The following is a 26,063-nucleotide window of genomic DNA, read 5'->3' on the forward strand; positions in this document are numbered from 1 at the left end:
CAGAGTGAACATTTCATTCTGGAAACATCTCCCAGGCTGTGGCTAAGCCATGTCTCCGCAATATCCTTTCTTCCAGAGTGCTAGTTCTGCAAGGTTCGCAGGAGAGCTTCTGTGAAGTTTGGAAAGTAGGAGACGAGGTACTGGCGGAAGTAAAGCTGTGAGGACGCGGCGTGAGTCGTGCTTGAGTAGCTCAGTTGGCAGAGCACTTGCCCGCTAAAGGCAAAGGTCCCGAGCTTGAGTCTCGGTCCGGCACACAGTTTTAATCTGCCAGGAAGTTTCATATCAGCGCACATTCCGCTGCAGACTGAAAATCTCATTCAGGTTTAAGAAATTCTAATTTCTTGGGGACTGATGACCTCAGATGTTAAGTCCCATAGTGCTTAGAGACATTTGAACCATTTTCCACCTGCATGCATTTGTAACTCAGAATTTATCACCTTAAATAATTTCTCGTCCTCCTGTGCTTCAGGGTTAAGAAATCCCCAAAATCTCTCAACAACAGAGCCGTGAAGTTCGTATCTATACGCAATCACCAACCGTTGCACGGTAGACACATCTGTTGTTTCGTCCGACATTATAGCCAAATCATGCGCACTTAAAAAGTTCTTGAGTTATTATTTCTCTGCATACGCTTAGCATGCAATCTACAACTTCATTTTGAACTGTTTTGTGTGCACCTTTAAACACAGTTGCAGTTTCTAAACATTCCTTCATTGAGCCGAGAACAGCTGTTACTAAATTTACACGCCCACGAAACACCTCTGGGTTTTCTGAACCTTCCCTTTCATCGTCAGCACGTAAAGCTAACTCAAACGCCCTTCAAAGTTTTTTGCAGTCTATTTGGAGAGGATGTGTCTGTTCCTGTCCACCTGCTCGTTACGTTTCCTGACAGACTCTCTACATACAGTCCACTGTCAAGCTGAGTATTGAGGGTCACTTTACCAAGCACTGAGAGTTCAATGTCCGCATTTTTGTGTAAGCGAAAATCAGACATGGGAAACAATACAGTGCCTGCACAGCATACAAACCATACTTGCAGGTGTATGAAACTCTAGAATTTCCCAAATCTGTTAAAAACTGTGGTAGAAATTGAGATAATTAACTATAAAATTCGAGTTTCCTCTAAACACGAAGTTTAAAACGTAACAGCCCATTCATTTTTACATAGATTAAATAAATTCTAGAGTTTCATACACCTGTAAGTATGGTTTGCAAGCTGTGCAAAATTCATCGAAGAATCTGTCTTACTTATGAAGAAAAGTGTACCTATAGCAACAAATGCAGCCAACAGTAAGTGAAAAAAATCATGAAATTTCCTATTTAAAAAATATTATTTTTTCGTGTTTTTGAACTTCCACTGCTATGACTGTGAATCCTGAATCCTTCCTGGTCATGTTGACAAATTTTTATGAATTTATTTGTAAAAGTATAGACAGTGCAAATTAAAATGTCCTGTGGTGCCTCTCCTCGAAGTCGGCCCGTTTGACGTCCTACCCCCCTTAAGAGAGTTAATTGTCTAGCAGACCGATGTTCCGTCTTACTGCCGAATGAAAGATGTTCCGGTTAGAGGGTTATCATCAGTAAGGCCGAGATGGTAGTATGTGGGCAGAGAGTGAAAACTAAAAAGTATGATCTTTCAGTGCCAGTGTAATATTTTTGGAGTGGGCTGTATGATCCATTTGCAGTTACTTTCTGACAACACTGGGTGAACTGTGCACGAGGATGTGACGGCGGCGATGACGATGACGATGACGGTGAGCGTCATGCAGCGGGCAGTGCGAACGCCGGCAGCGTGCCGCGATATTGATCGCGAGCCGCGCCGCTCTTCCGCCAGACTCGGTCACGGCGCGGTAGTCTCGTGTCCGCTAGCTCACCGCACGGAATGGCGCGCATCGCTGCTCTCTCCTGCGTCCTCGCGTCAGGTGAGACACAGCCAGGTTATCACATCGGCTGTCGCTTTGGTCAGATACATCAGTTTTGGTCGACAGTAAGCTGTCTCAGCGCTGGTATCCGTGACTTTCCTTCCGCGACCCCATATGTGCTCCTTGTACCAATGTGCGCTTGTGCAGCTGTAAAATGTCTGATGAGAATGCTTGTAATTTAACTCAACAGCCGATTAGGTCACCCCATTGTGCCAGTTCGTCGCGACGTCGATTTCGATGAGACCGCCGCAGTTTCCTCCTTTAAACTACCGCCACCGTCGACCCACTTTAATAATGAATAACGTGCAACAGTGATCGCGGAACCTGCCGACTGGTTTTCACATTGTTTGTGTGCCTACCGTCTTTTCCTAAGTTGAATTAGTAGCAATAGGCGCTCCCCACACACTAACAGCCTTTCGTTTGTTGTTCTGTAGCACGATACAGGCGCATTGCAGCAGTGTGTCAACTGAAAACGACGTCTTGTAGCTGTCTGGTTGCAGGTCCATTAATTGCAATAGAAGTGTTTGTTATGTTTTGCTTTCCTACTATCACTAGTGTTGAAGAAACGCGTTCGTACAATTGCTTTGAAGCGCAAAACTTTATTCATTTTTCACCGCACATACTTCGCTAAAAAAAAAAAAAATTATTCAAATGGCTCTGAGCACTATGGGACTTAACTGCTACGGTCATCAGTCCCCTAGGACTTAGAACTACTTAAACCTAACTAACCTAAGGACAGCACACAACACCCAGCCATCACGAAGCAGAGAAAATCCCTGACCCCGCCGGGATACTTCGCTCATTAGCCTTCTCTTCTTGCAAGAAATTTAAAAATCGTGAACACACTATTTAGCCCAATGAGTTCAGTCTGTTATAGCCCATTTCAAGAACGTATGTGGCAGAAAACGAACAAGCGAAATGAAAACGTGTTGTCCTATCTCAGAAACTTACGAGTTGTGCCATAAAAAGTTTACAACTGCGTAAATATACCAGTAATAGAACTGTGAAGACTAAAACATAATATAAACGCAGTGACACTAAGACAATACATTGTCATTGCCACTCCCCTTCCAACCCAACCCCCACCCCATCCTCCATCTCTTCCTCATCTCCCTCTGTCTCCTGCACCCCCACCCCCAATCTACAACATCTCTAATCCAGTGTGCCTTCATTGTAATACAGACGTCTGGTTCTCTCCAATTCTTTCCTTCACTCTTCTTATTCTGAACATTACTGTAACTCTTCACTCCATCTTGCCCCTTGCACTTGCTTTTCTTCATTAATTTGCAATTCATGTTTATGCCTGTATATGTTGTTCTTGTACACTGACTGCTATTATTTACTTATATTACACATATCTTTTTCAAGCAGCTAAAACGAATACTGGTACTGCATCTCAGTCACATTTTGTGACTGATTTTGAATGTGCACACCATTTTGCACCCATGTGGTTAACTACAGGATAAGTGTGAGACAGTTGACATCCTGACTTCACCAGATTCTTGCTGTGTGGTCCTCAGAGTCACTCTTAGTATCTGCCAAAACTATGAGCAAATTTTTCTCCCCTGATTATCAACAAGGAGTGGAGCAAACAGCATTTCACTATGAAAATGATAGCTAATTTTTGTTTATTTCATTAATTTACTGTGTTTATTATTCATTTATTCATTCATTTTCAGACTTAAGTATGCAGGTGATATCATCATGAATGATTTTAAAAATTATTTTTAGATGACGGATTGACAAGCTAGAGAAATCATTTTTGCTTATTGTATATAATGCATACCAGCACTATGCAGAACTATGTAATTTTTGTAAAAAGGTAAAATCAGTCTCAACAATTACTTAGTAACATAGTTAATCATTTTTCCAACAGTTTTCATGTTCTTCAAGGGTGTGGAGAGTTTTTCAGGTCAGCTACTTTTGAGTTCTGTTTAGAAGGCATTTACTTAGAAGTGCTTGTGAATTTAACTGTCAAAAAACTTTATTTATGTGTCTGTGGATTTGTTCTCCAGTGACAAATGCAAGGATTTGTTTTGGGTTGTCGACCCTGTCTACACTTTCTCTCATAATTTTGTGGGAACAATTACAAACAATAAGATAAAAATATGTAGCTTCGTTACTGGTACATAAAAATACTATTTACACAACTGAAAGTATTCTACACCTCTGAAAGGAATCTCTTGATACTATAAAAACATATATTGGTAAGAAACTCCTTCAGTGCCATTTCAAAGCAGCTTCCACTAGAGCTTTTTAAATTGTTTGAAAGTTTGTTATAAAATTTGATCTGCATGTAATAGGGGCTGTTTTCTGTACTTTTCATTGTATCTTTCGAGAGGATTATCTTAGTCCCTCCTAGTATTGTAAATGTGCACACCTCAATTTGAGCTGTTGTACTGCCTGTCTTTTAAAATTAGTTGAACAGTTTTATAAATATATATTGATGACAGTAATAGTAGATTCTTACCTTTGAAACTCCCTTTGGAAGGCCCATTATAACTAAGCTCACACATGATCTTTATTGCCTTTTCTGAAGGATGAATACCCTGTTTACATACTTGGCAGCAGTGCACCCCTGTACTTCAATCCCATATTGTAGTGTGGATGCACTATAGCATAGCAGATAATGCCCATTAGCTCATAATTAAGAACTCGTGAATTGTCCTCTTTGTGTAAATTGATATTTTTAATTTTTGGCTCAATAAGTTAATATGATGCTCCCAAGAGAGATGCCAGTTTAACACTATGCCAAGAAAGTTCTTTTAGCATCCAATTTTATTCCTATCCCTTCATCAGACACAACACTGTATTCCACTTCATCCAGTTGGTAGTATACCTGAAAGTCCATTAGACTTGTTTTGTTGATGTTTAAGAGTAAGCGATTATTTTAAAAGTAAATCATCAATCCAAATAAGATACCAGAGCAATATTGGACCAGATCATTCATATTGGGTCCCCCATTTACAATTATACTGTTGTCTGTGTAGTCAAGTACTTTGCTGTTGTGTTCTATAGGTAGGTCATTAACTCACATGAACAATAAAGGTCCCAGAACTGACTCTTGAGCCACACCACTTTACTATAATTGGACTGGAACTGTACTTCTTAATAATGTTATCCACTTCGTGTGTGACTTGTGTTACATGATATCTGTCTTGTAGGTATAACTATAAGAGGATTTTAGTTATTCCTCTGATATCATTAATTTCCAGTTTTTCAAGTAGCAGCTTGTCTGACACCATGTAGGATGTATGTGATAGATCTGGGAATAAACATGCCTCCCTTTCTGTCTCATTTAATTTCATAAATACTGTGTGTGGCAGATGATGCTGAGTAGCCATGTTGGATCTTGTGTAATACTTTTTCTTTTTCAAGAAAGTTTTCTAATCAAACTGTAATAGTCTTTTCTAATATTTTGCTTAGGGTTCAAGTTATACTGATGGGGTTATAGCAGATTTTCATAACTGTACTCTGTTATCATAAGTCTAGTTGTAAGTGTATCTATTTCCAGTATTTGATGAATTTTATGTTAATATACAGACAGCCTCAGGCTGCCAATACATCTGTTACACATTTCTTTTATACGTAAAAGGCAGCTATTTGTTTATAATGAAGGATCCCACAAAAGGATGATGTGTGATAGTTTTTTATGTATATATTCTTTATGAATCTTTCAAGTTAATTTTGAATCCAGATATATGCCAAGGATTTCAGCAGATGTGTACTCAGTGTCAGCATTAGGTAAACTGAAAATAAAATTCAGTTTTTTTGTAATCAATAGCATTAAACAACATATTTGATGATTTAAGATGCTCTTTCTTTCTGTTCATTCACATTTTTTCTGTTATTTATGAACATAATGTCATCTGAACAAAGCAAAAATTTACACGGCATGTAACACAACAGATCGTTTACAAATAATATAAATAGCAGCGCCAAAGGTCCTGATCCTTGGGGAACTCCTTCAGTTGCTTTGAGTAACTGTGACATTTCATTGTTGTGGGGTACAATTTTTTTTCTGTTACTAAGGCAGTGTTCAGTGAGGGAGAGTTCCACATCCATCTGCTGTATCCGTCACTATAAAATAAAATTTATGTTATTCTTTTACTGATCATGTTGTAGATTTTCTTTCTCATTCGGATGTGTTCTTCTCAACAGATGTGTCCAAAGAATTTCATAAGGTGACTGTGCATAATAAAAGGAACTAATATTTTCATATCATTCTAACAATACATAAATTCCATGTAAGAGAATACCCAGGATCTGATTTAGGGTGGGCAGTTCATTCCGGTTTCATGAAGAGTGATGAAATAGTTTTGACGTTTCATCACAAATGGCTCTGGGCACAACTATGACTTTCTGCTATATCTTCTGGCTTTCTTCTGAGCGATACTGCAGTCATGCACAGGTGCCGACTCCAAGGGGCCTAAGGGAGCTCGAGCCCCCTCAAAAATTCAATTGAGGGGACGCCGCCACCCCCCCCCCCCCCCCCCCCCCAATAATTTAAGAAAATTATTAGTTGTATAATGCTTTGTAAAATCACAAAATTATGTTGGAATTTCTTATTTTCCTTGTTTGATGATAGTTAACTTTTAAAATACAGTCAGGAATGAGTTAAAACAAGTAATTATTACGGTAGTAAGCAGATTAACTGAAAATGGGTGGTGAGAATCATGATAGTGTTACGGTGCTGCGGGCACACTTACAATATGTCCTGGTGCGCGACCCTGTGGGTAAAGTCTGCCACCGGTGGGCCAGTGCTGCAGCTGCGGCAACATCAAAAGATCTGGAGCAAAAGCACCTGGAACCCTCCGCTTTGCATCGCCTTGACGCTTCGAGACACTATGATGCTGCGGCTATATGAAGCCCACCCTGCTGTTGCAATCATTCAGTGTGAATAGCTTCGTTCAGTGCATGTTGCAGACATGTTTAATGTTCTGGCTTTAGTGTCTAGTGGACTATTTTACATTACTATATTTTATTCATTTACTTTACTCTCTTAGTGTATTGTGAATTAAGTTCGCAATGGATAAATTTGTTACCAAAGAGGTGCACTTGGAAGTTGGTGATACTGCAAGTCAATCTGCAACAATTATTGTGTCACCAATTGCATTGTTGTCTTCAGGCACAGCGGAAACCTGAAAAATCCGGTAAGAGAAGATCATTTCAGAAGTCTTGGTTGATCAAATATACATGGCTAGAATATGAAGCATCTACCAAAAAAGTTTCTTGCAAATCCTGCAAAGAGGCAGATTCTAAAAATCTGATACAATTTTCTTCAAAAAAAGAAGATGCATGTACTTCTGTAGGGTTTCCTAACTGGAAAAAGGCTTTGGAAAAATTCCATCTTCATGAAAATACGTTTATGCATAAATAAGGTGTTCTGAAACTAAATTCTATCACTAACCAAAGTGTGGCCTCCCAATTGAATGAACAGTTAGACAGTGATGTGAAGAAAGGCTGTTTAGCTTTTGAGACAATTTTACTACCATGCAATTTATATGCCAACAAGGACTAGAAATTAGACGGCATGAAGATGTAAACTTGATTTTTTTATTAAAAAAATTTTTTTTTAGTTTTTTTATTGTTGGAACTCTGAAAGAATGACATACCTGAGTTTAAATATGCTTAAAAAATCTTTGAAACTTTCTATTTTTCATCTAAAATTTAGTAAATTTCCCAGGGTAAGACCCCCAGTATGACCCCCCCCCCCCCCCCCACAATATTTTTTTATAAATCGGCTCCCCTGAAGTCATGTGTCTGTCTATTTGGCAGAGTAGATAGCTGCTCTTCCCAACCACATGCTGGATACACTCTTGATTCCATGTGTAACTTCTGGTTAAGAAACTCTATGTATTTTACCTCCTCTGCTTCATACTTAATGTTGTGAGTACTAATAGTGCCAGACAGAGTTAATGTTTTGCATAAACACTTACAAAATGTTACCTGTGTTTCTAAGACATCTTGCATACCCTGACAATCTAGCTGATATTTTTCTGTGATTTTACAGGTCCTTCTCAACAAATAAATTAAAAATATTATTACAAATGTGTAGAAATGTCATTGTTCTCATAATTTCTGTCTTTGGTAAAACTATGTTTGACAATCCTTCTAAGAGACTTTGTTGAAAACTTGTTTTGTATCCCACAACTAATAAAAGAAGGAACATCTGCATTACAGACAAATCTTCTTTGTAAGAGTTTTTAGCATAGATATATGGGTAATAAGGAACCTTTCCCTTCTTGTGAGAAGGGTCCATTCTCTTTTTCCATAGAAGTTCAAATGATGGTTGTCTGATGCTGCATGCCCTCCATTTCTGAAAGAGCAGTGCATGGCTTATCTGATTGAATGGCTTTATGAGATCTAAAAAGATGTTAACACTATCTTACCTTCATCCAGACATCTGTATAGGCCTGACAGCTGCTTGAAATTGCAATCTTTTCAAAATTTCTGTGAGTAGATTGTTCCTAAGAAAACAGATGCTTAGCTGAGCTACCTTTACAGACTCGAGCATCTTACCAAATGTGGTAATCAGTGATGTTAGTCTGTAGTTTGTTGCTTCCTTGCTTGATTCTTTTTTATTTATTTGTCTGGCAATGCTCCATATCTGAGCACTAAGAAACATTCTTTCTCTGGTGCTACGATTGATGAGATACATAATGTTGGTTTAACCACAATGGTTTTATATTTTTGAATTATTGTGCTGGAAAGACCATACCAGCCACTCAAGCATTTAATTTTTAGTTGTATGTTTCTTATGCTGCCCAGGAGCCATGGACCATGCCATTGGCGGGCCTCAGTGATACAGATAGGGGAAACCGCAATGGTTGAGAGGCCAGACAAACATGTGATTCCTGAAGAGGGGTAGCAGCCTTTTCAAAAGTTTCAGCAGCAACATTCTGGATGATTGATTGAACTGGCCTTGTAACATCAACAAAAACAGCATTGCTGTGTTGGTACTGTGAACAGCTGAAAGCACGGGGAAACTAAAGCCATAATTTTTCCCAAGGGCATGGAGCTTTACTGTATGGTTACATGATGTTGGTATCCTTTCTGGTAAAATATTCTGGAAGTAAAATAGTCCCCCATTCAGATCTCTGGGTGGGAATTACTCAAGAGGACATCATTATCAGCAGAAACAAATTTAGTGTTCTATGGATAATCATGCAGGCAGGGTAGAAAACTTAAAAAGAGAAATGGATATGTTAAAGTTAGATATAGTGAGAATTAGTGAAGTTTGTGGCAGGACAAACAGGACTTCCAGTCAGGTGAATACAGGGTTATAAATACAAAATCAAATAGGGGTAATGCAGGAGTAGCTTTAATAATGAATAAAAAAATAGGAACACGGATAAGCTACCATGAACAGCATAGTGAGCAAATTATTGTAGCCAAGATAGACATGAAGTCCATGCATACCACAGTAGCACAAGTTTATATGCCAACTAGCTCTGCAGATGCCAAAGAGATTGAAGAAATTTATGATGAGATAAAAGAAATTATCAGATAAAGGAGATGAAAATTTAATAGTCATGGGGGACTGGAATTTGATAGCAGGGAAAGGAAGAGAAGGAAAAGTAGTAGGTGAATATGGACTGGGGGTAAGGAATGAAAGAGGAAGCTGCCTGGTAGAATTTTGCATAGAGCATAATTTAATCATAGTTAAAACTGGAATGAGATTTTCACTCGGCAGCGGAGTGTGTGCTGATATGAAACTTCCTGGCAGATTAAAACTGTGTGCTGGACTGAGACTCGAACTTGGGACCTTTAACCTTTCGCAGGCAAGTGCTCTACCAACTGAGCAACCCAAACACGACTCACGCCCTGTCCTCACAGCTTTACTTCTGTCAGGATCTTGTCTCCTACCTTCCAAAGTAAAATAGTCCCCCATTCAGATCTCTGGGTGGGAATTACTCAAGAGGACATCATTATCAGCAGAAGCTCTCCTGTGAACTTGACCGCAAAAGGCAAAGGTCCCGAGTTCGAGTCTCAGTCTGGAACACAGTTTTAATCTGCCGGGAAGTTTCAAAATTAACACTTGGTTTAAGGATCATGAAAGAAGGCTGTATACATGGAAGAGACCTGGAGACACTAGAAGGTTTCACATTTATTACATAATGATTAGACAAATATTTAAGAAACAGGTTTTAAGTTTTAAGACACTTTCAGGGGCAGATGTGGACTCTAACCGCAATTTATTGATTATGAACTGTAGATTAAACTGAAGAAACTACAAAAAGATAGAAATTTAAGAAGATGGGATCTGGATAAACTGAAAGAACAAGAGATTTTAGAGAGTTTCATAGGGAGTATTAGGGAATGATTGACAAAAACAGGGGAAATGAATAAAGTGGAAGGGGAATAGGTAGCTCTGAGAGATTAAATAGTGAAGGCAGCAGAGGATCAAGTAGGTAAAAAGACAAGGGCTAGCGGAAATCCTTGGGTAACACAAGAGATAGTGAATTTAATTGGTGACAAGGGAAAGTATAAAACTCCAGTAAATGAAGCGGGCGGAAAAGAATACAAATGTCTCAAAAATGAGATCAGCAGGAAGTGCAAAATGGCTAAGCAGGGATGGCTAGAGGGCAGATGTAAGGATGTAGAAGCATGTATCACTAGGGGTAAGATAGATTCTGCCTACAGGAAAATTAAAGAGACCTTTGTAGAAATGAGAACTATCTGTGTGAATAACAAGAGCTTAGGGGGAAAAGCAGTCCTAAGAAAGGAAAGCAACCAGAAAGGTGGAAGGAGTATATACAAGGGGGATGTACTTGAGAGCAATGTTATGGAAATGGAGGAGGACGTAGATGAAGAAGAGATGGGAAATCTGATACTGCGTAAAGAATTTGTCAGAGCATTGCAAGACCGGAGTTGACACAAGGCCCCTGGACTAGACAACATTCCTTTAGAGCTACTGATAACCTTGGGAGAGCCAGCCATGACAAAAGTCTTCCATCTGATCAGGAAGATGTATGAGACAGATGGAATATCCTCAGATTCAAGAAGAATATAATAATTCCAGTTCCAATGAAAGCAGGTGCTGACAGGCATGAGAATTAATTAACTATCTACTTAATAAATCATGGCTGCAAAATACTAACACAAATTCTATACAGACGAATATAAAAACTGGTAGAAGCTGATCTCAGGAAAGATCGGTTTGGATTCTGTAGAAATGTAGGAACACGCGAGGCACTACTGATTAGATTAGGTTAGATTAATACTAGTTCCATGGATCATGAATATGATATTTCGTAATGATGTGGAACGAGTCAAATTTTCCAATACATGACATAATTAAGTTAATTTAACAACATACTTAAGTTTAAATATAACAACTTTTTTTATTTTTTGTGATTTTTTTTTAAATTTTTTTATAATTTTTTTTTTCTTAATTTATATCAAAAAATTCCCCTATGGAGTAGAAGGAGTTGTCATTCAGAAATTCTTTTAATTTCTTCTTAAATACTTGTTGGTTATCTGCCAGACTTTTGATACTATTTGGTAAGTGACCAAAGACTTTAGTGGCAGTATAATTCACCCCTTTCTGTGCCAAAGTTAGATTTAATCTTGAATAGTGAAGATCATCCTTTCTCCTAGTATTGTAGTTATGCACACTGCTATTACTTTTGAATTGGGTTTGGTTGTTAATAACAAATTTCATAAGAGAGTATATATACTGAGAAGCTACTGTGAATATCCCAAGATCCTTAAATAAATGTCTGCAGGATGATCTTGGGTGGACTCCAGCTATTATTCTGATTACACGCTTTTGTGCAATAAATACTTTATTCCTCAGTGATGAATTTCCCCAAAATATGATACCATATGAAAGCAATGAGTGAAAATAGGCGTAGTAAGCTAGTTTACTAAGATGTTTATCACCAAAATTTGCGATGACCCTTATTGCATAAGAAGCAGAACTCAAACGTTTCAGCAGATCATCAATGTGTTTCTTCCAATTTAATCTCTCATCAATGGACACACCTAAAAATTTGGAATATTCTACCTTAGCTATATGCTTCTGATTAAAGTCTATATTTATTAATGGCGTCATACCATTCACTGTACAGAACTGTATGTACTGTGTCTTATCAAAATTCAGTGAGAGTCCATTTACAAGGAACCACTTAGTAATTTTCTGAAAGACAGTATTGACAATTTCATCAGTTAATTCTTGTTTGTCAGGTGTGATTACTATACTTGTATCATCAGCAAAGAGAACTAACTTTGCCTCTTCATGAATATAGAATGCAAGTCATTAATATATATTAAGAACAACAGAGGACCCAAGACTGACCCTTGTTGAACCCCATTCTTGATAGTTCCCCAGTTTGAGGAATGTGCTGATCTTTCCATATTATGAGAACTGCTTATTTCAACTTTCTGCACTCGTCCAGTTAGGTACGAATTGAACCATTTGTGCACTGTCCCACTCATGCCACAATATTTGAGCTTGTCTAGCAGAATTTTATGATTTACACAATCAAAAGCCTTTGAGAGATCACAAAAAATCCCAATGGGTGGTGTTCGGTTATTCAGATCATTCAAAATTTGATTGGTGAAGGCATATACGGCATTTTCTGTTGATAAACCTTTCTGGAAACCAAACTGACATTTTGTTAGTACTTCATTTTTACAGATATGTGAAGCTACTCTTGAATACATTACTTTCTCAAAAATTTTGGATAAAGCTGTTAGAAGGGAGATTGGATGGTAATTGTTGACATCAGATCTATCCCCCTTTTTATGCAAAGGTATAATAATAGCATATTTCAGTCTATCAGGGAAAATGCCCTGTTCCAGAGAGCTATTACACAGGTGGCTGAGAATCTCACTTATCTGTTGAGAACAAGCTTTTAGTATTTTGCTGGAAATGCCATCAATTCCATGTGAGTTTTTGCTTTTAAGCAAGTTTATTATTTTCCTAATTTCAGAGGGAGAAGTGGGTGAGATTTCAATTGTATCAAATTGCATAGGTATGGCCTCTTCCATTAACAGCCTAGCATCTTCTAATGAACCTATGACCTATCTTAGAAGAGAGGTTAAGGAAAGACAAACCTACATTTATAGCATTTGTAGACATAGAGAAAGTGTTTGACAATGTTGACTGGAATACTCACTTACAGGTTCTGAAGGTGGCATGGGTACAGTACAGGGAGTGAAAGGCTATTTATAATTTGTACTGAAACCAAATGGCACTCATAAGAGTCGAGGGGCATGAAAGGGGATCAGTAGTTGGGAAGGGAGTGAGACAGGGTTGTAGCCAATCACCAATGTTAATCAACATGTATACTGAGCAAGCAGTAAACAAAACAAAAGAAAAAAAATTGGGGTAGGAATTAAAATCCAGGGAGAAGAAATAAAAGCCTTGAGGTTTGCCAATGACACAGTTATTCTGTCAGAGACAGCAAAGGACTTGGAAGAGCAGTTTTAAGAGAAGGGACAGTATCTTGAAGGGAGGGTATAAGATGAATATTTTAAAAAAAAAAAAAAAAAGGTTAATGGAATGTAGCAGAATTAAATCAGGTGACCATGAGGGAATTAGATTAGGAAATAAGACACTTAAAGAAGTAGATGAGTTTTGTTATGTGGGCAGCAAACTAACTGATGATGGTCATAGTAAACAGGATATAAAATGTAGGCTGACAATGGCAAGAAAAGCATTTCTGAAGAAGGGAAATTTGATAACAATGAATATAGATTTAAGTGTCACAAAGTCTTTTCTGAAAGTATCTGTAAGAAGTGTGGAAGTGAAACGTGGATAAACAGTTTAGAGAAGAAGAGAACAGATTTTGAAATGTAGTGCTACAGAAGAACGCTGAATATTAGACCGGTAGATTGCATAACTAATGAGAAGATACTGAACAGAATTGGGGAGAAGAAGAATTTGTGGCACAACTTGACTAGAAGAAGGGATTGGTTGATGGGACACATTCTGAGGCATCAAGAGATCACCAATTTAGTATTGGAGGAAAGTGTGGAGGGTAAAAATTGTAGAGGGAGCCGAAGAGATGAATATACTAAGCAGATTCAGAAGGATGTAGGTTGCAGTAGTTACTCAGAGATAATGAGGCTTGCATAGGATAGAGTAGCAAACCAGTATTTGGAAGACAACAATGACAACATATTTCTTTTTTTTAATTTTTTTTTTTAACTTGACCCTTTGTTATACACACACCATAGTTTTCTTAGCGAATTTTATTGTTTGTTCAATAAGAAGCTTTGGCAAGATCACAGTAGATACTGACAGAGTTACTTTCCTTGTGTTGTTCCACCAGAACTGTGTTCATGACATCATATATTGGTATATGCGATTGCAGTCTTTCTTGGTGTATTCCACTGATGAATTCTTCTTGGGTTATCAGCCAAGTGGTGGCACCGTCTTGTCGTAACATTTCAATGAGTTTCGTAGGCATCATCTTCTGACTTTGCCAGAAGATGATGGGTACGAAACGTTGCAACAAGATGACGCCACCACTCGGCTGATAACCCGAGAAGAATTCATCAATTATATATTGGTTTCCCCATTGAGAAGCCATTACAGAAACCAAACTGAACTTTTGTTGAAATGTCATTTGAAGAAAGTTGTTCAAAATTTTTTTGTAAGCTATCATCTCAAATGTTTTTGAGAACTACAGAAAGGAAGAAGATGGGTCTACATTTAGAGATCACTTTCTTGGCTCCAGTTTCATGAACAGTGTGTAAGGTGGATTTAAAGTAGACTGGGGTGGCATCTACATCTACATCTACGTCCATACTCCGCAAGCCACCTGACGGTGTGTGGCGGAGGGTACCTTCAGTACCTCTATCGGTTCTCCCTTCTATTCCAGTCTCGTATTGTTCGTGGAAAGAAGGACTGTCGGTATGCCTCTGTGTGGGCTCTAATCTCTCTGGTTTTATCCTCATGGTCTCTTCGCGAGATATACGTAGGAGGGAGCAATATACAGCTTGACTCTTCGGTGAAGGTATGTTCTCGAAACTTCAATAAAAGCCCGTACCGAGCTACTGAGCGTCTCTCCTGCAGAGTCTTCCACTGGAGTTTATCTATCATCTCCGTAACGCTTTCGCGATTACTAAATGATCCTGTAACGAAGCGCGCTGCTCTCCGTTGGATCTTCTCTATCTCTTCTATCAACCCTATCTGGTACGGATCCCACACTGCTGAGCAGTATTCAAGCAGTGGGCGAACAAGCGTACTGTAACCTACTTCCTTTGTTTTCGGATTGCATTTCCTTAGGATTCTTCCAATGAATCTCAGTCTGGCATCTGCTTTACCGACGATCAACATTATATGATCATTCCATTTTAAATCACTCCTAATGCGTACTCCCAGATAATTTATGGTATTAACTGCTTCCAGTTGCTGACCTGCTATTTTGTAGCTAAATGATAAAGGATCTATCTTTCTGTATATTCGCAGCACATTACACTTGTCTACATTGAGATTCAATTGCCATTCCCTGCACCATGCGTCAATTCGCTGCAGATCCTCCTGCATTTCAATACAATTTTCCATTGTTACAACCTCTCGGTACACCACAGCATCATCTGCAAAAAGCCTCAGTGAACTTCCGATGTCATCCACCAGGTCATTTATGTATATTGTGAATAGCAACGGTCCTATGACACTCCCCTGCGGCACACCTGAAATCACTCTTACTTCGGAAGACTTCTCTCCATTGAGAATAACATGCTGCGTCCTGTTATCTAGGAACTCCTCAATCCAATCACACAATTGGTCTGATAGTCCATATGCTCTTACTTTGTTCATTAAACGACTGTGGGGAACTGTATCGAACGCCTTGCGGAAGTCAAGAAACACGGCATCTACCTGTGAACCCGTGTCTATGGCCCTCTGAGTCTCGTGGACGAATAGCGCGAGCTGGGTTTCACATGACCGTCTTTTTCGAAACCCATGCTGATTCCTACAGAGTAGATTTCTAGTCTCCAGAAAAGTCATTATACTCGAATTGGGAGCAAGGAGGGAGGCATGCCAGGGTAATCCATGCAGTTGTGTGAACCACTGTGCCAAGGCGGCTTAATGGCTGATGCACCTGCCTAGTAAGCAGGAGACCCAGGTTTGGTCCCAGGTTTTCGTACAAATTTTCATGTGCTGCTACAATCTATATACATAAAATCATATTTGTATGAAGCTAGTGAAGTCTCTGAAATTATGTCATTTCATTCAGAAGAAGAATTTGGTGAGATATTCATATAACTGAAATTGATGTGGGTTACTTTTTCAAAATACTGCTTAGAGTTTTTTCTTGAACTGTTTGTTCCTGTATTTTCTACAACATGTAAGAAATTATTATTAAACATATCTGCTGCCTTTGACTGATCATTTATAGCCCTTCCATTTAAATCAATAATTACATTATCCTGTTCTGTAGTCTGTTGTCCAGTCTCTCATTTTACTACATTCCATATAGACTTAAACCTGTTGCCAAAGTTACTGATTTCTGATGTGATGTGCATGTTCCTTGATTTTTAATAACTTTTCTTGGTAATTATGCACAGTTTTTGTAGTGTACAACAACTGCAGGATTTTTTATTGTTCTTGTCAATAGATATTTTTCTCTTTTTCTTTCACAAGATATTTTAATCCTTCTAGTGATCTGTGATCATTTACACAGCTATTTAATGTCCTTTTTTTATTTGCTTACTTGGCCAGCTATTTTCAGATAATGATATTGGTTTGTAAGGGAATAAGTAAAATTTTACATGAGAACTTATGTCATAAGTCCACCTCCATAGCTGACTAGTCAGCGTAGATGGCTGCTACGCAGAGGATCAGGATTCAATTCCTGGTACTACCAATGATTTTTTCCTGGTGGGAGGACTCGTACAGAATGTGGTCAGCATCATTATGCCAATTGAGGATCTACTTGGCTCAGTAGCAGAGGCTCAAAATGGCCAGGAGAGCAGTATGCTGATCACATGTATCTCCATACCTCACCTGCATGACAGTGCAAGGTGGCAGATGACGCAGCATCTGGTAGACTTTCCTTGGGCCCTCACTGTCTGGATGAGGAGCTTGTTTTTTATTTGGTTCATAAATTTTGGTCCATGTCATCTCATATAAACTATTCTTAAAAGCACTTGTGCTGGAGTCATTAATTACTATAACTGATTTACACTGAGGAGTATCTGTACTGTAAAGCACTATCTTGAGTATCCTAACTGCACATTATGGTCAGAGAGAGCATTTGTTACTGGGTAAATCGTTACTTTCTGGCTTTGAGCTTCATCAAAGAAAACATTATCAGTTAGGGTTCTAGTGTCTTTATCCACCTGTGTTGGAAAATTAGATTTCCAGAGCAAAGAGTAGGACCCAAATCATATTTCCAGATAATTTATTTCTATCAGAATTTTTACACTGAAATCACCACAAACTGTTACCTGCTTGCTGCTGTCTGCTACACAGCATATTAGTAAGTCCATACACCTCATAAACAGTTCAAAATTTCATGGTAAGGATCCGTATACAGTTACAATTAAAAGTGAACCATTTTTTAATTGAATTCACGAGCACACGCTTCTATATGTGACCACTGCAACATCTACTTGTTTCAATATTTGTGAACCTGTGTTCTGTAACAACTCCTCATTTTCCCATATTAGGTCTTCATGAGTAAGATGCTCAAGTATAACGTTTCTGAAAAGAATTAAATTTCTCATCTACTTTGTGTCCTTGATAAAGAAGATCTTTCCGTTGTCCATTCTGCAGCTCTTTTCAGAATTGTGTAATGGAATTACAAGGTGTGCAACTTTGCTTCCGCCGTTTGCCAATAGGTGGCGACAACGGTAAGTAGCGGTTGAAAGAAACAGCTCGAAGATATCAGGCAGTTAGCTTGGACCTCAGTTAACATGTTGTTGTTGTTGTTGTTGTGGTCTTCAGTCCCGAGACTGGTTTGATGCATCTCTCCATGCTACTCTACCCTGTGCAAGCTTCATCTCCCAGTACCTACTGCAACCTACATCCTTTTGAACCTGCTTAGTGTATTCATCTCTTGGTCTCCCTCTACAAGTTTTACCCTCCATGCTGCCCTCCAATACTAAATTGGTGATCCCTTGATGCCTTAGAACATGTCCTACCAACCAATCCCTTCTTCTAGTCAAATTTTGCCACAAACTTCTCTTCTCCCCAGTCCTATTCAATACCTCCTCATTAGTTATGTGATCTACCCATCTAATCTTCAGCATTCTTCTGTAGCACCACATTTCGAAAGCTTCTGTTCTCTTCTTGTGCAAAATATTTATCGTCCATGTTTCACTTCCGTACATGGCTACACTCCATACAAATACTTTCAGAAACAACTTCCTGACACTTAAATCTATACTCGATGTTAACAAATTTCTCTTCTTCAGAAACGCTTTCCTTGCCATTGCCAGTCTGCATTTTATATCCTCTCTGCTTCGACCATCATCAGTTATTTTGCTCCCCAAATAGCAAAACTCCTTTACTACTTTAAGTGTCTCATTTCCTAATCTAATTCCCTCAGCATCACCCAATTTAATTTGACTACATTCCATTATCCTCGTTTAGTTTTTGTTGATGTTCATCTTATATCCTCCTTTCAAATCACTATCCATTTCATTCAACTGCTCTTCCAAGTCCTTTGCTGTCTCTGACAGAATTACAATGTCATTGGTGAACCTCAAAGTTTTTATTTCTTCTCCACGGATTTTAATACCTACTCCGAATTTTTCTTTTGTTTCCTTCACTGCTTACTCAGTATACAGATTGAATAACATCCCGGACAGGCTACAACCCTGTCTCACTCCCTTCCCAACCACTGCTTCCCTTTCATGTCCCTCGACTCTTATAACTGCCATCTGGTTTCTGTACAAATTGTAAATAGCCTTTCGCTCCCTGTATTTGACCCCTGCCACCTTCAGAATTTGAAAGAGAGTATTCCACTCAACATTGTCAAAAGGTTTCTCTAAATCTACAAATGCAAGAAATGTAGGTTTGCCTTTCCTTAATCTAGCTTCTAAGATAAGTCGTAAAGTCAGTATTGCCTCACGTCTTCCAATATTTCTACGGAATCCAAACTGATCTTCCCTGAGGTCGGCTTCTACTAGTTTTTCCATTCGTCTGTAAAGAATTCGTGTTAGTATTTTGCAGCTGTGGCTTATTAAACTGATAGTTTGGTAATTTACACATCTGTCAACACCTGCTTTCTTTGGGATTGGAATTATTATATTCTTCTTTAAGTCTGAGGGTATTTCGCCTGTCTCATACATCTTGCTCACCAGATGATACAGTTTTGTCAGGACTGGCTCTCCCAGGGCTGTCAGTAGTTCTAATGGAATGTTGTCTACTCCCAGGGCCTTGTTTCGACTCAGGTCTTTCAGTGCTCTGTCAAATTCTTCACGCAGTATCATATCTCCCATTTCATCTTCACTTACATGCTCTTCCATTTCCATAATATTGTCCTCAAGTACATCGCCCTTGTATAGACCCTCTATATAATCCTTCCACCTTTCTGCTTTCCCTTCTTTGCTTAGAACTGGGTTTCCATCTGAGCTCTTCATATTCATACAAGTGGTTCTCTTTTCTCCAAAGGTCTCAGTTAACATAACCGCATTCAAAAATTAGTCAACTTGTGTTGTTCTTGATTGAAAATGTCAGTTTATGAGCCTAATTCTCATGATTTGCGGGAGGTGTTACTGTTTTGTTTCATAATGAAGGAAACAGTGGCTGAGTCTCATTTAATGTTCTGAAGTATGTATGGTAAGGACGCTATTAGTAAATGAACGTGTCGTGAGTGGTTTCAATGCTTCAAGAACGGTGACTTTAATGTCATAGACTGGCATAGTGGTGGAAGAGAGAATGATTTTGAAGATGCAGAATTGGAGACGTTGCTGAGTGAAAACTCGCGTCAAACTGAAGAAGAATTGGCATGATTTGTGGGAGTGACACAGCAAGCCATTTCAAAACATCTCAAGCCTATGGTCATGATTCAGAAAGAAGGAACTTGGTTTCTGTGTGAGCTGAAACCAAGAGACGTTGAACGGTGTTTGTGTGTTTATGAACAGTTGCTTCAGAGGCAAAAACTGAAGTGATTTCTGCATCACATTGTGACTGGGGACGAAAAATGGGTTCATTACAATAACCCTAAACGCAAAAAATCATGGTGATATCCCAGCCATGCTTCCACGTTGACAGCCAAACCAAATATTCATGGCTCCAAGATCATGCTCTACATTTGGTGGGACCAGCTCAGCATAGTGTACTATGAGGTGTTAAAACCAAATTAAACAATCACAGGTGCTCATTACTGAATGCAATTAATGTGTTTGAGCAGAGCATTAAAAGACAAATGGCCGCAATACGGCGAGAGGCACAATAAAGTGATTTTGCAGCATGACAACGCTCAACCCCACATTGCAAAAGAGATCAAAACATACTTGGAAACATTAAAATGGGAAGTACCATCCCACCCACCTTGTTATCCAGACACTGATCCTTCTGACTATCACCTCTATAGATCAATGGCGCATGGCTTGGCTGACCAACACTTCCAATCTCATGAAGAAGTCACATATTGGATCAATTCGTGGATCGCTTCAAAAGGTGAACAATTTTTTTGAAGGGAGGCTCGTACACTGCCCAAAAGATGGGAGAAAGTAGTGGCCAGCGATGGAAAATACTTTGATAGATACATGGCTAACCAATTTGTTTCATTAAAGCCTCAAATGATGGGGAAAAATGGCGGAAGCAAAGTTTTACACCTTGTAGCATTTATAATATTGTGGAATTTTGCAATTTCATTCTCAGCTAAACCTGACTGATGGGCAGCCAGATAAACCATTTCTTAGGAGGCTCACATCCCTCTCAGGGAAGATATTTGGATGGAGTCCTCATCAACAGTCACTTGTTTTATATGTGAATGTTGCAATGAAATTAATTCTGTGAGACATTATCTACAAGTTGAGCTCAAGCTGTGAAGAGCAATTTATTGTAGCCCAAATAAATAGATATAAAATCTGCTTATTGTCTAGAAAGATGGCACTATCTTGACAGCCACACATCAGTTTGGTCATTCTGGGAACACATATTGTTCTATTGAGATAGAGTGGATGCCGTCAGATTGCATATGTGTGTAAAACTAATTCTCCTGTCCCAGAACATTCTTTGTAATGTTACAGCATAGAACTGTCATACATATTACAACTTATGGGTTTGGATGAAATTCCAAATATATTACCTCTGAGATCTGTTGCTGAGAACTTGATTTCTTCTATTTAGCTACCATCTCTTAATTTACTAATTACTACCCACCACATTCAAAATAATAATAATAAAGAACCTATTATTGTGTTGAAGGGTAATAGCAATCCAGGAGGCAGTCAGTATTCTTTGTTCTCTAGTCAATGATAATTTAAAAGAAAATGAACGTTCTTCAATGTGATTCCCAACTATAATTGAGCCTTTACTTTGCTTGGAACTTTATTATATTTTCCATTTCATATCCCCTGCTTTCCCTCTCTGCACCAAACACCTCCTCTCACCTTCCAACATTCTTTCACTGTGTGTGGAGTGTAATGTTTGTGTTGTATAACAATTATGATGATGATGATGGTGATGATGTTGAAAGAAGGGAGAGGCTAAAACCTTGTGCTGGCACACAGCCTACTTCTTGCAAATATCACCAAGGTGGCCATCAAGCTTAACGTCCCCACCTGATGGATGGATCACCATCAACAGTGTCACATGCCCTCACTTCGTGAGACAATATGGAGAAGTATGACATTGACACAAAGTTTGGTGATCGGGAGCTTTACACCACTACCTCCTCTTCCCTTGCCAGCCAAATATTGGAAGTGAAAATTTTCTCCATTACTGGGATTCAAGCGAGTTTACCCCCAGGTTGAGCACCACCACAGAAGCATGTCTTAGGACCTCTGCCAAGGAGGTGGATTGGCTGATGTTTTGTGTGTTGCCAATTCAAATCAGATCCCCAACAAATATTTAAATAGTATTTACTGTTTCCAGAATGTTCTAAAAAGTCTATTATGTTTGTAATGTTCGTGTATTTTGGAATATTTGATGTCTGAATAAACAGCAGCATTCTCCATCCAGGAGACAGTTCTGTTCCTTCTGTACATTTGTGTCTGTAGTAAACATGCTTTCAGTTCTAAATGTTGTACTTCACTGATGACCCTGCTTTCAATTTGGACCTAATTGCAGTTGTGAGGTGACAATATTTTATTTTTCTCAGCACCCACTTGAGTCATAAGAGTGCATATGTAATATAAAATAGACTTGATCATGTTGACATTAAAGAAACAGCCATTACTACAAACTATTTTCATGATTATTCTTAAACATACTGACATTTATCATTTACAGAAAATTACATTACAGATTGTTAACTGCTAATACCACTAATTTTCACGCTAGTACAATATATTGTAACATTTATATACAGATGATGATGATAGTGAGACAAATTTATTGATGCAGGAACACAAATGTAGCAAAACAAGCAATAAAAATATGCCAGTCACAAGCTAAAAGTCAGAATTATTGCTACTGATAGCCAGTGGAAAGTACATGTGTTCTTTAATGCCTTGAAAAGTGACAGAAGCCATTTTAAGTGCACTATTCCTCTAGTTGTTTCTCTAGAGAAAGATTTGTACACAAAAGCAGTCTCATGACATGTCTTAAAATGATATGTGCAAAGTGTCACAAAAAACACAATTTTTTCTGAATTCAATTCACTTTAATGAGTGGAACTGACAGCAGTAGACCTTAGATTACAATGAACATAGTTGAAATATTTTGTTAGGAGAAAAACTTTCAACATTGTTGCTAAAAGATAAGCGTGTCACTAACCACCCTCAGTTTCAGCAGAAGCCATGCATGCTGCTTTATTAAATGATAAAGACATGCAACCTACATATAGTTCTTTTCTCTGTTTTGTGTTTGGTAAGAGATTATGTATATTGCAGCATCAGTGTAAGAATTGTCAGATTATTAAACAGTGACCTAAGTAGAGTTCATGAATTGACAACACATGGCCAAAATGGTGCTCTTTTGGACTGAAAGTTACCTTTACCAAAATCTCTGAATAAAGTAGTCTCAGAATACTAACTCATGACCAAAACATTGAACTAACTTTGTTATTAGTAATTAAATTTAAGAAAATACAATATAGTGACATTTTGTTATCAATTTCATTTGCTTTCATGTATGTAGATAAATATAAGCAACAAAATACCTCAAAAACATGTTTCATAACCCTTTTTGTAGTTTTGTTGATAGCTGAGATTCATTCTCATGGAACTGGTGGATAAATGTTATGTTAGATAGGTTGTGATGAAGAGAGAAAAATTAAGAGCAGAAGCAAGGATAATTAACTTTAAAGTACAGTACACAAATTCACATCTAATATGTTTGTGTCATCTACTATTGTTATACATTCCTCTTATTTCATTTACTTGTGTGGTTTGTCTGTACTTGTTACCATTGTATATGGAATCTGCCCCTAACTGTTACTACTCATTGACTGCGTTTGGTTGCTCTCTGTATGTAGTAAGTCTCTCATAGTCTAATGGAGTATTAATTCTCTTATTGCCTATATAATATTACCATACTTTTTCCTTTTTCTTATCTTTGTACTCTGTTCCTTCATTTTGTTTACAGTACAGTCAACTTGCATGTACTTCTGCATCAGCTTATTGGTTGGAAATCGAATCTTCCTGATTGAATTTTTGAGTTTAATGAGCTGGTGATTTAATTGCCATTATATTGGGAATGCAGGCAGATGAAAATGGCTGCAATGATCAAAAGACTTTTGTAATTACTCTGAACTGTTAACAACTCTTAATATAGTGCCTGCCATCTGTTACGTTTTGTAAAGATTGATTCAAAATCAGTGTTTCACTTGCATTTTGAGAGTTGTTAAGTTTTTTGATTGCGTTCCATATCATGAATGAGTGAATTAAAAATTAAAAGTTTTCTTTCTAAGATATGTAGTAGATTTTTGGTTCATTTTCATACTACATATTACTTCTGTGCATTATGCATTTCTATGGAGACATTTATAAGCTTTTGATGAAATGCAGTAGAAAGATATAAACCTTATTTTTATTGTCTCTTATCTTACACTTATTTAAAAAAGGGAAAAAAGATGGAAGTGATATTTGTCTTAGATTTTACATATGTTCTCATTTTTGTATAAAAGATATAATTATGCAGGTTCATTGGCTACATATATGATGCAATAAAAGTGATAAATGACTAGTATTTGGTAGCTTCAAGTAGTCTACAAGTAGGCATCCACAAGTGTACCATTTGGTTGTTTGTTACATTGGCTAGCTAGATGGTGCTCAAAATATGTGGAATTGTTTCTAGAAGCTCCCATAATCTGTAGTGGAACACATACAGTGTGCTGACATGTGACAATTACCTGTTTAAGAATGCATAATTGTCGAACTGACCAGTGGAGCATTTATCAATAAAGAGATATCCTCTAACAGATGTAGACTACATACAGATGTGTATTTAGGGTATACTTCAAGTAAACATCTTATATCCCTAATTATAAATGAAATTCAACTTGTTCATATACTGCATTACCTCTTATCTGGGATAAAAAGTTCCCTACTTATTCATTAATCTTAATGTTGTGTGTCTAAACAAAGATGTTAGTAATCTACCTTGAAGAAGGAAGGTTATGTGAAGGCACTTGAGTTGTCAATAGATATGTGAGAAGCTTAATTAGGGTTTTTCCAACAATGTATCAAAATTTTTGTGAAAGCTGTAAGGGATCAAAGATTAACCAATACAGGGAGCAAAGACAACCACTCATCACATAATGGAAGTGTAGCACTGTAGCCTAACTTGTTATCACAATGCTGGTCAGTATAGATCAATGTGCATTTTTATATCTGTGTGCTTTGTAAAAGAACATAGGTTTCTAAGCTGAGCTGTTATGTTCGTGCTTATTTGCTTATCCACTATGCATCACCTCCAATACATGTTGAGTGTCTATCTTTATTCTTCTCACAGCTTTTATTAAATCCATGTTTTTATAGGATCATATTACAGATGAAATTAATAATTATAATAAAAAATGTGTACAGAGAAAGCTGTAATACTTTGTCTTTACATATTTCAGTCGTGATCTTGGCAACGTGTCAGACAGAAGATACAAGAACTACACCCACATCTGAAACAGATGAGGATCATAATACTTCTGAGTTAACTGCACCTCTCACAGTAAATATAACTCTTATTACAGACTTCAATCTGTATATCTATTCATTTTGAGGAAATGCTAATGTTTATATATAATTATTCATGTACATAATTTTTATTAATTGTTCATTTGGATGCCTTGTGGGTTTCATTTATGTCCTGATTGTTAATATCCATTCCCATAACTTGAAGTATTTTTTGTTGTTATGTAAATCTGTATCTATTTGCTGTGAAGCATTTGTGTACTTGGGTAATGCCTGTCAGGACTGTATCCTGCATTGTTGAGTTGGATACTTTGATCAGAATATTTGTATTATCAACAAACATAAATGTTTTTGTTTTCACTCTCTTATTAATTGTACTTGGTGTATTACTAATACAGATGAAGAAAATCAGTGGCACAAGGACTGAGCCTTGAGGGACTCAACATTTGTGTTTCCCCAGTCTGAGTTTGTTGTTCATGTGCCCCCATTAAGACAATGCTTTGTTTTCTGTTATGTAAATAAGATTCTAACCAAGACAAAGTTTCATCTTTTATGCCATAGTGTGGAAACTCTTTTAGCAATGTGTTATTATCTATACAGTCAAATGCCTTGGCAGGGTTACAAAAGATCCCTGTAGGATACATTCTGAAATTCTGATAGCCAGAATTTCATCTGTTAAGCTAAATGTAGCTCTCTTTGTGGAGAATCCCCTATGAATGTTAAAATCCTAATGGTAAACTACCGAAGTATACACAACAAAGTGCCAGAGTTTGAAGCGCTCATGAAAAGCAGTGAAGCTTACATAATACAAGGTACAGAAATCTGGTTGAGACCTAAAATTGATGTCAGTGAGATTTTTGTGGGAAATTTAAGTGTATATGGAAAGGATAGGTGAATGGGAAATGGATGTGGTGTATTTGTCACAGGAGACAGGAA

The 26,063-nt window shown here is 37.8% G+C and overlaps 1 protein-coding gene across 2 annotated transcripts in view; it reads left to right on the forward strand.

Annotated features, from left to right (window-relative positions):
- The first annotated feature begins 1,816 nt into the window (after positions 1 to 1,816).
- Positions 1,817 to 26,063, forward strand: part of LOC124713704 — a 78,061-nt gene continuing 53,814 nt past the window's right edge. For both annotated transcript variants that reach the window (XM_047242967.1, XM_047242966.1), the window contains exons 1-2: positions 1,817 to 1,922; positions 25,064 to 25,164. In XM_047242967.1, the coding sequence (XP_047098923.1) occupies positions 1,883 to 1,922; positions 25,064 to 25,164 (141 nt within the window). In that variant the 5' untranslated portion in view covers positions 1,817 to 1,882. The remainder of the gene's footprint in view (positions 1,923 to 25,063; positions 25,165 to 26,063) is intronic.

Source organism: Schistocerca piceifrons, chromosome 1 (genome assembly GCF_021461385.2).
Source record: "Schistocerca piceifrons isolate TAMUIC-IGC-003096 chromosome 1, iqSchPice1.1, whole genome shotgun sequence".
In the NCBI taxonomy this organism is placed as follows: Eukaryota; Metazoa; Arthropoda; class Insecta; order Orthoptera; family Acrididae; genus Schistocerca; species Schistocerca piceifrons.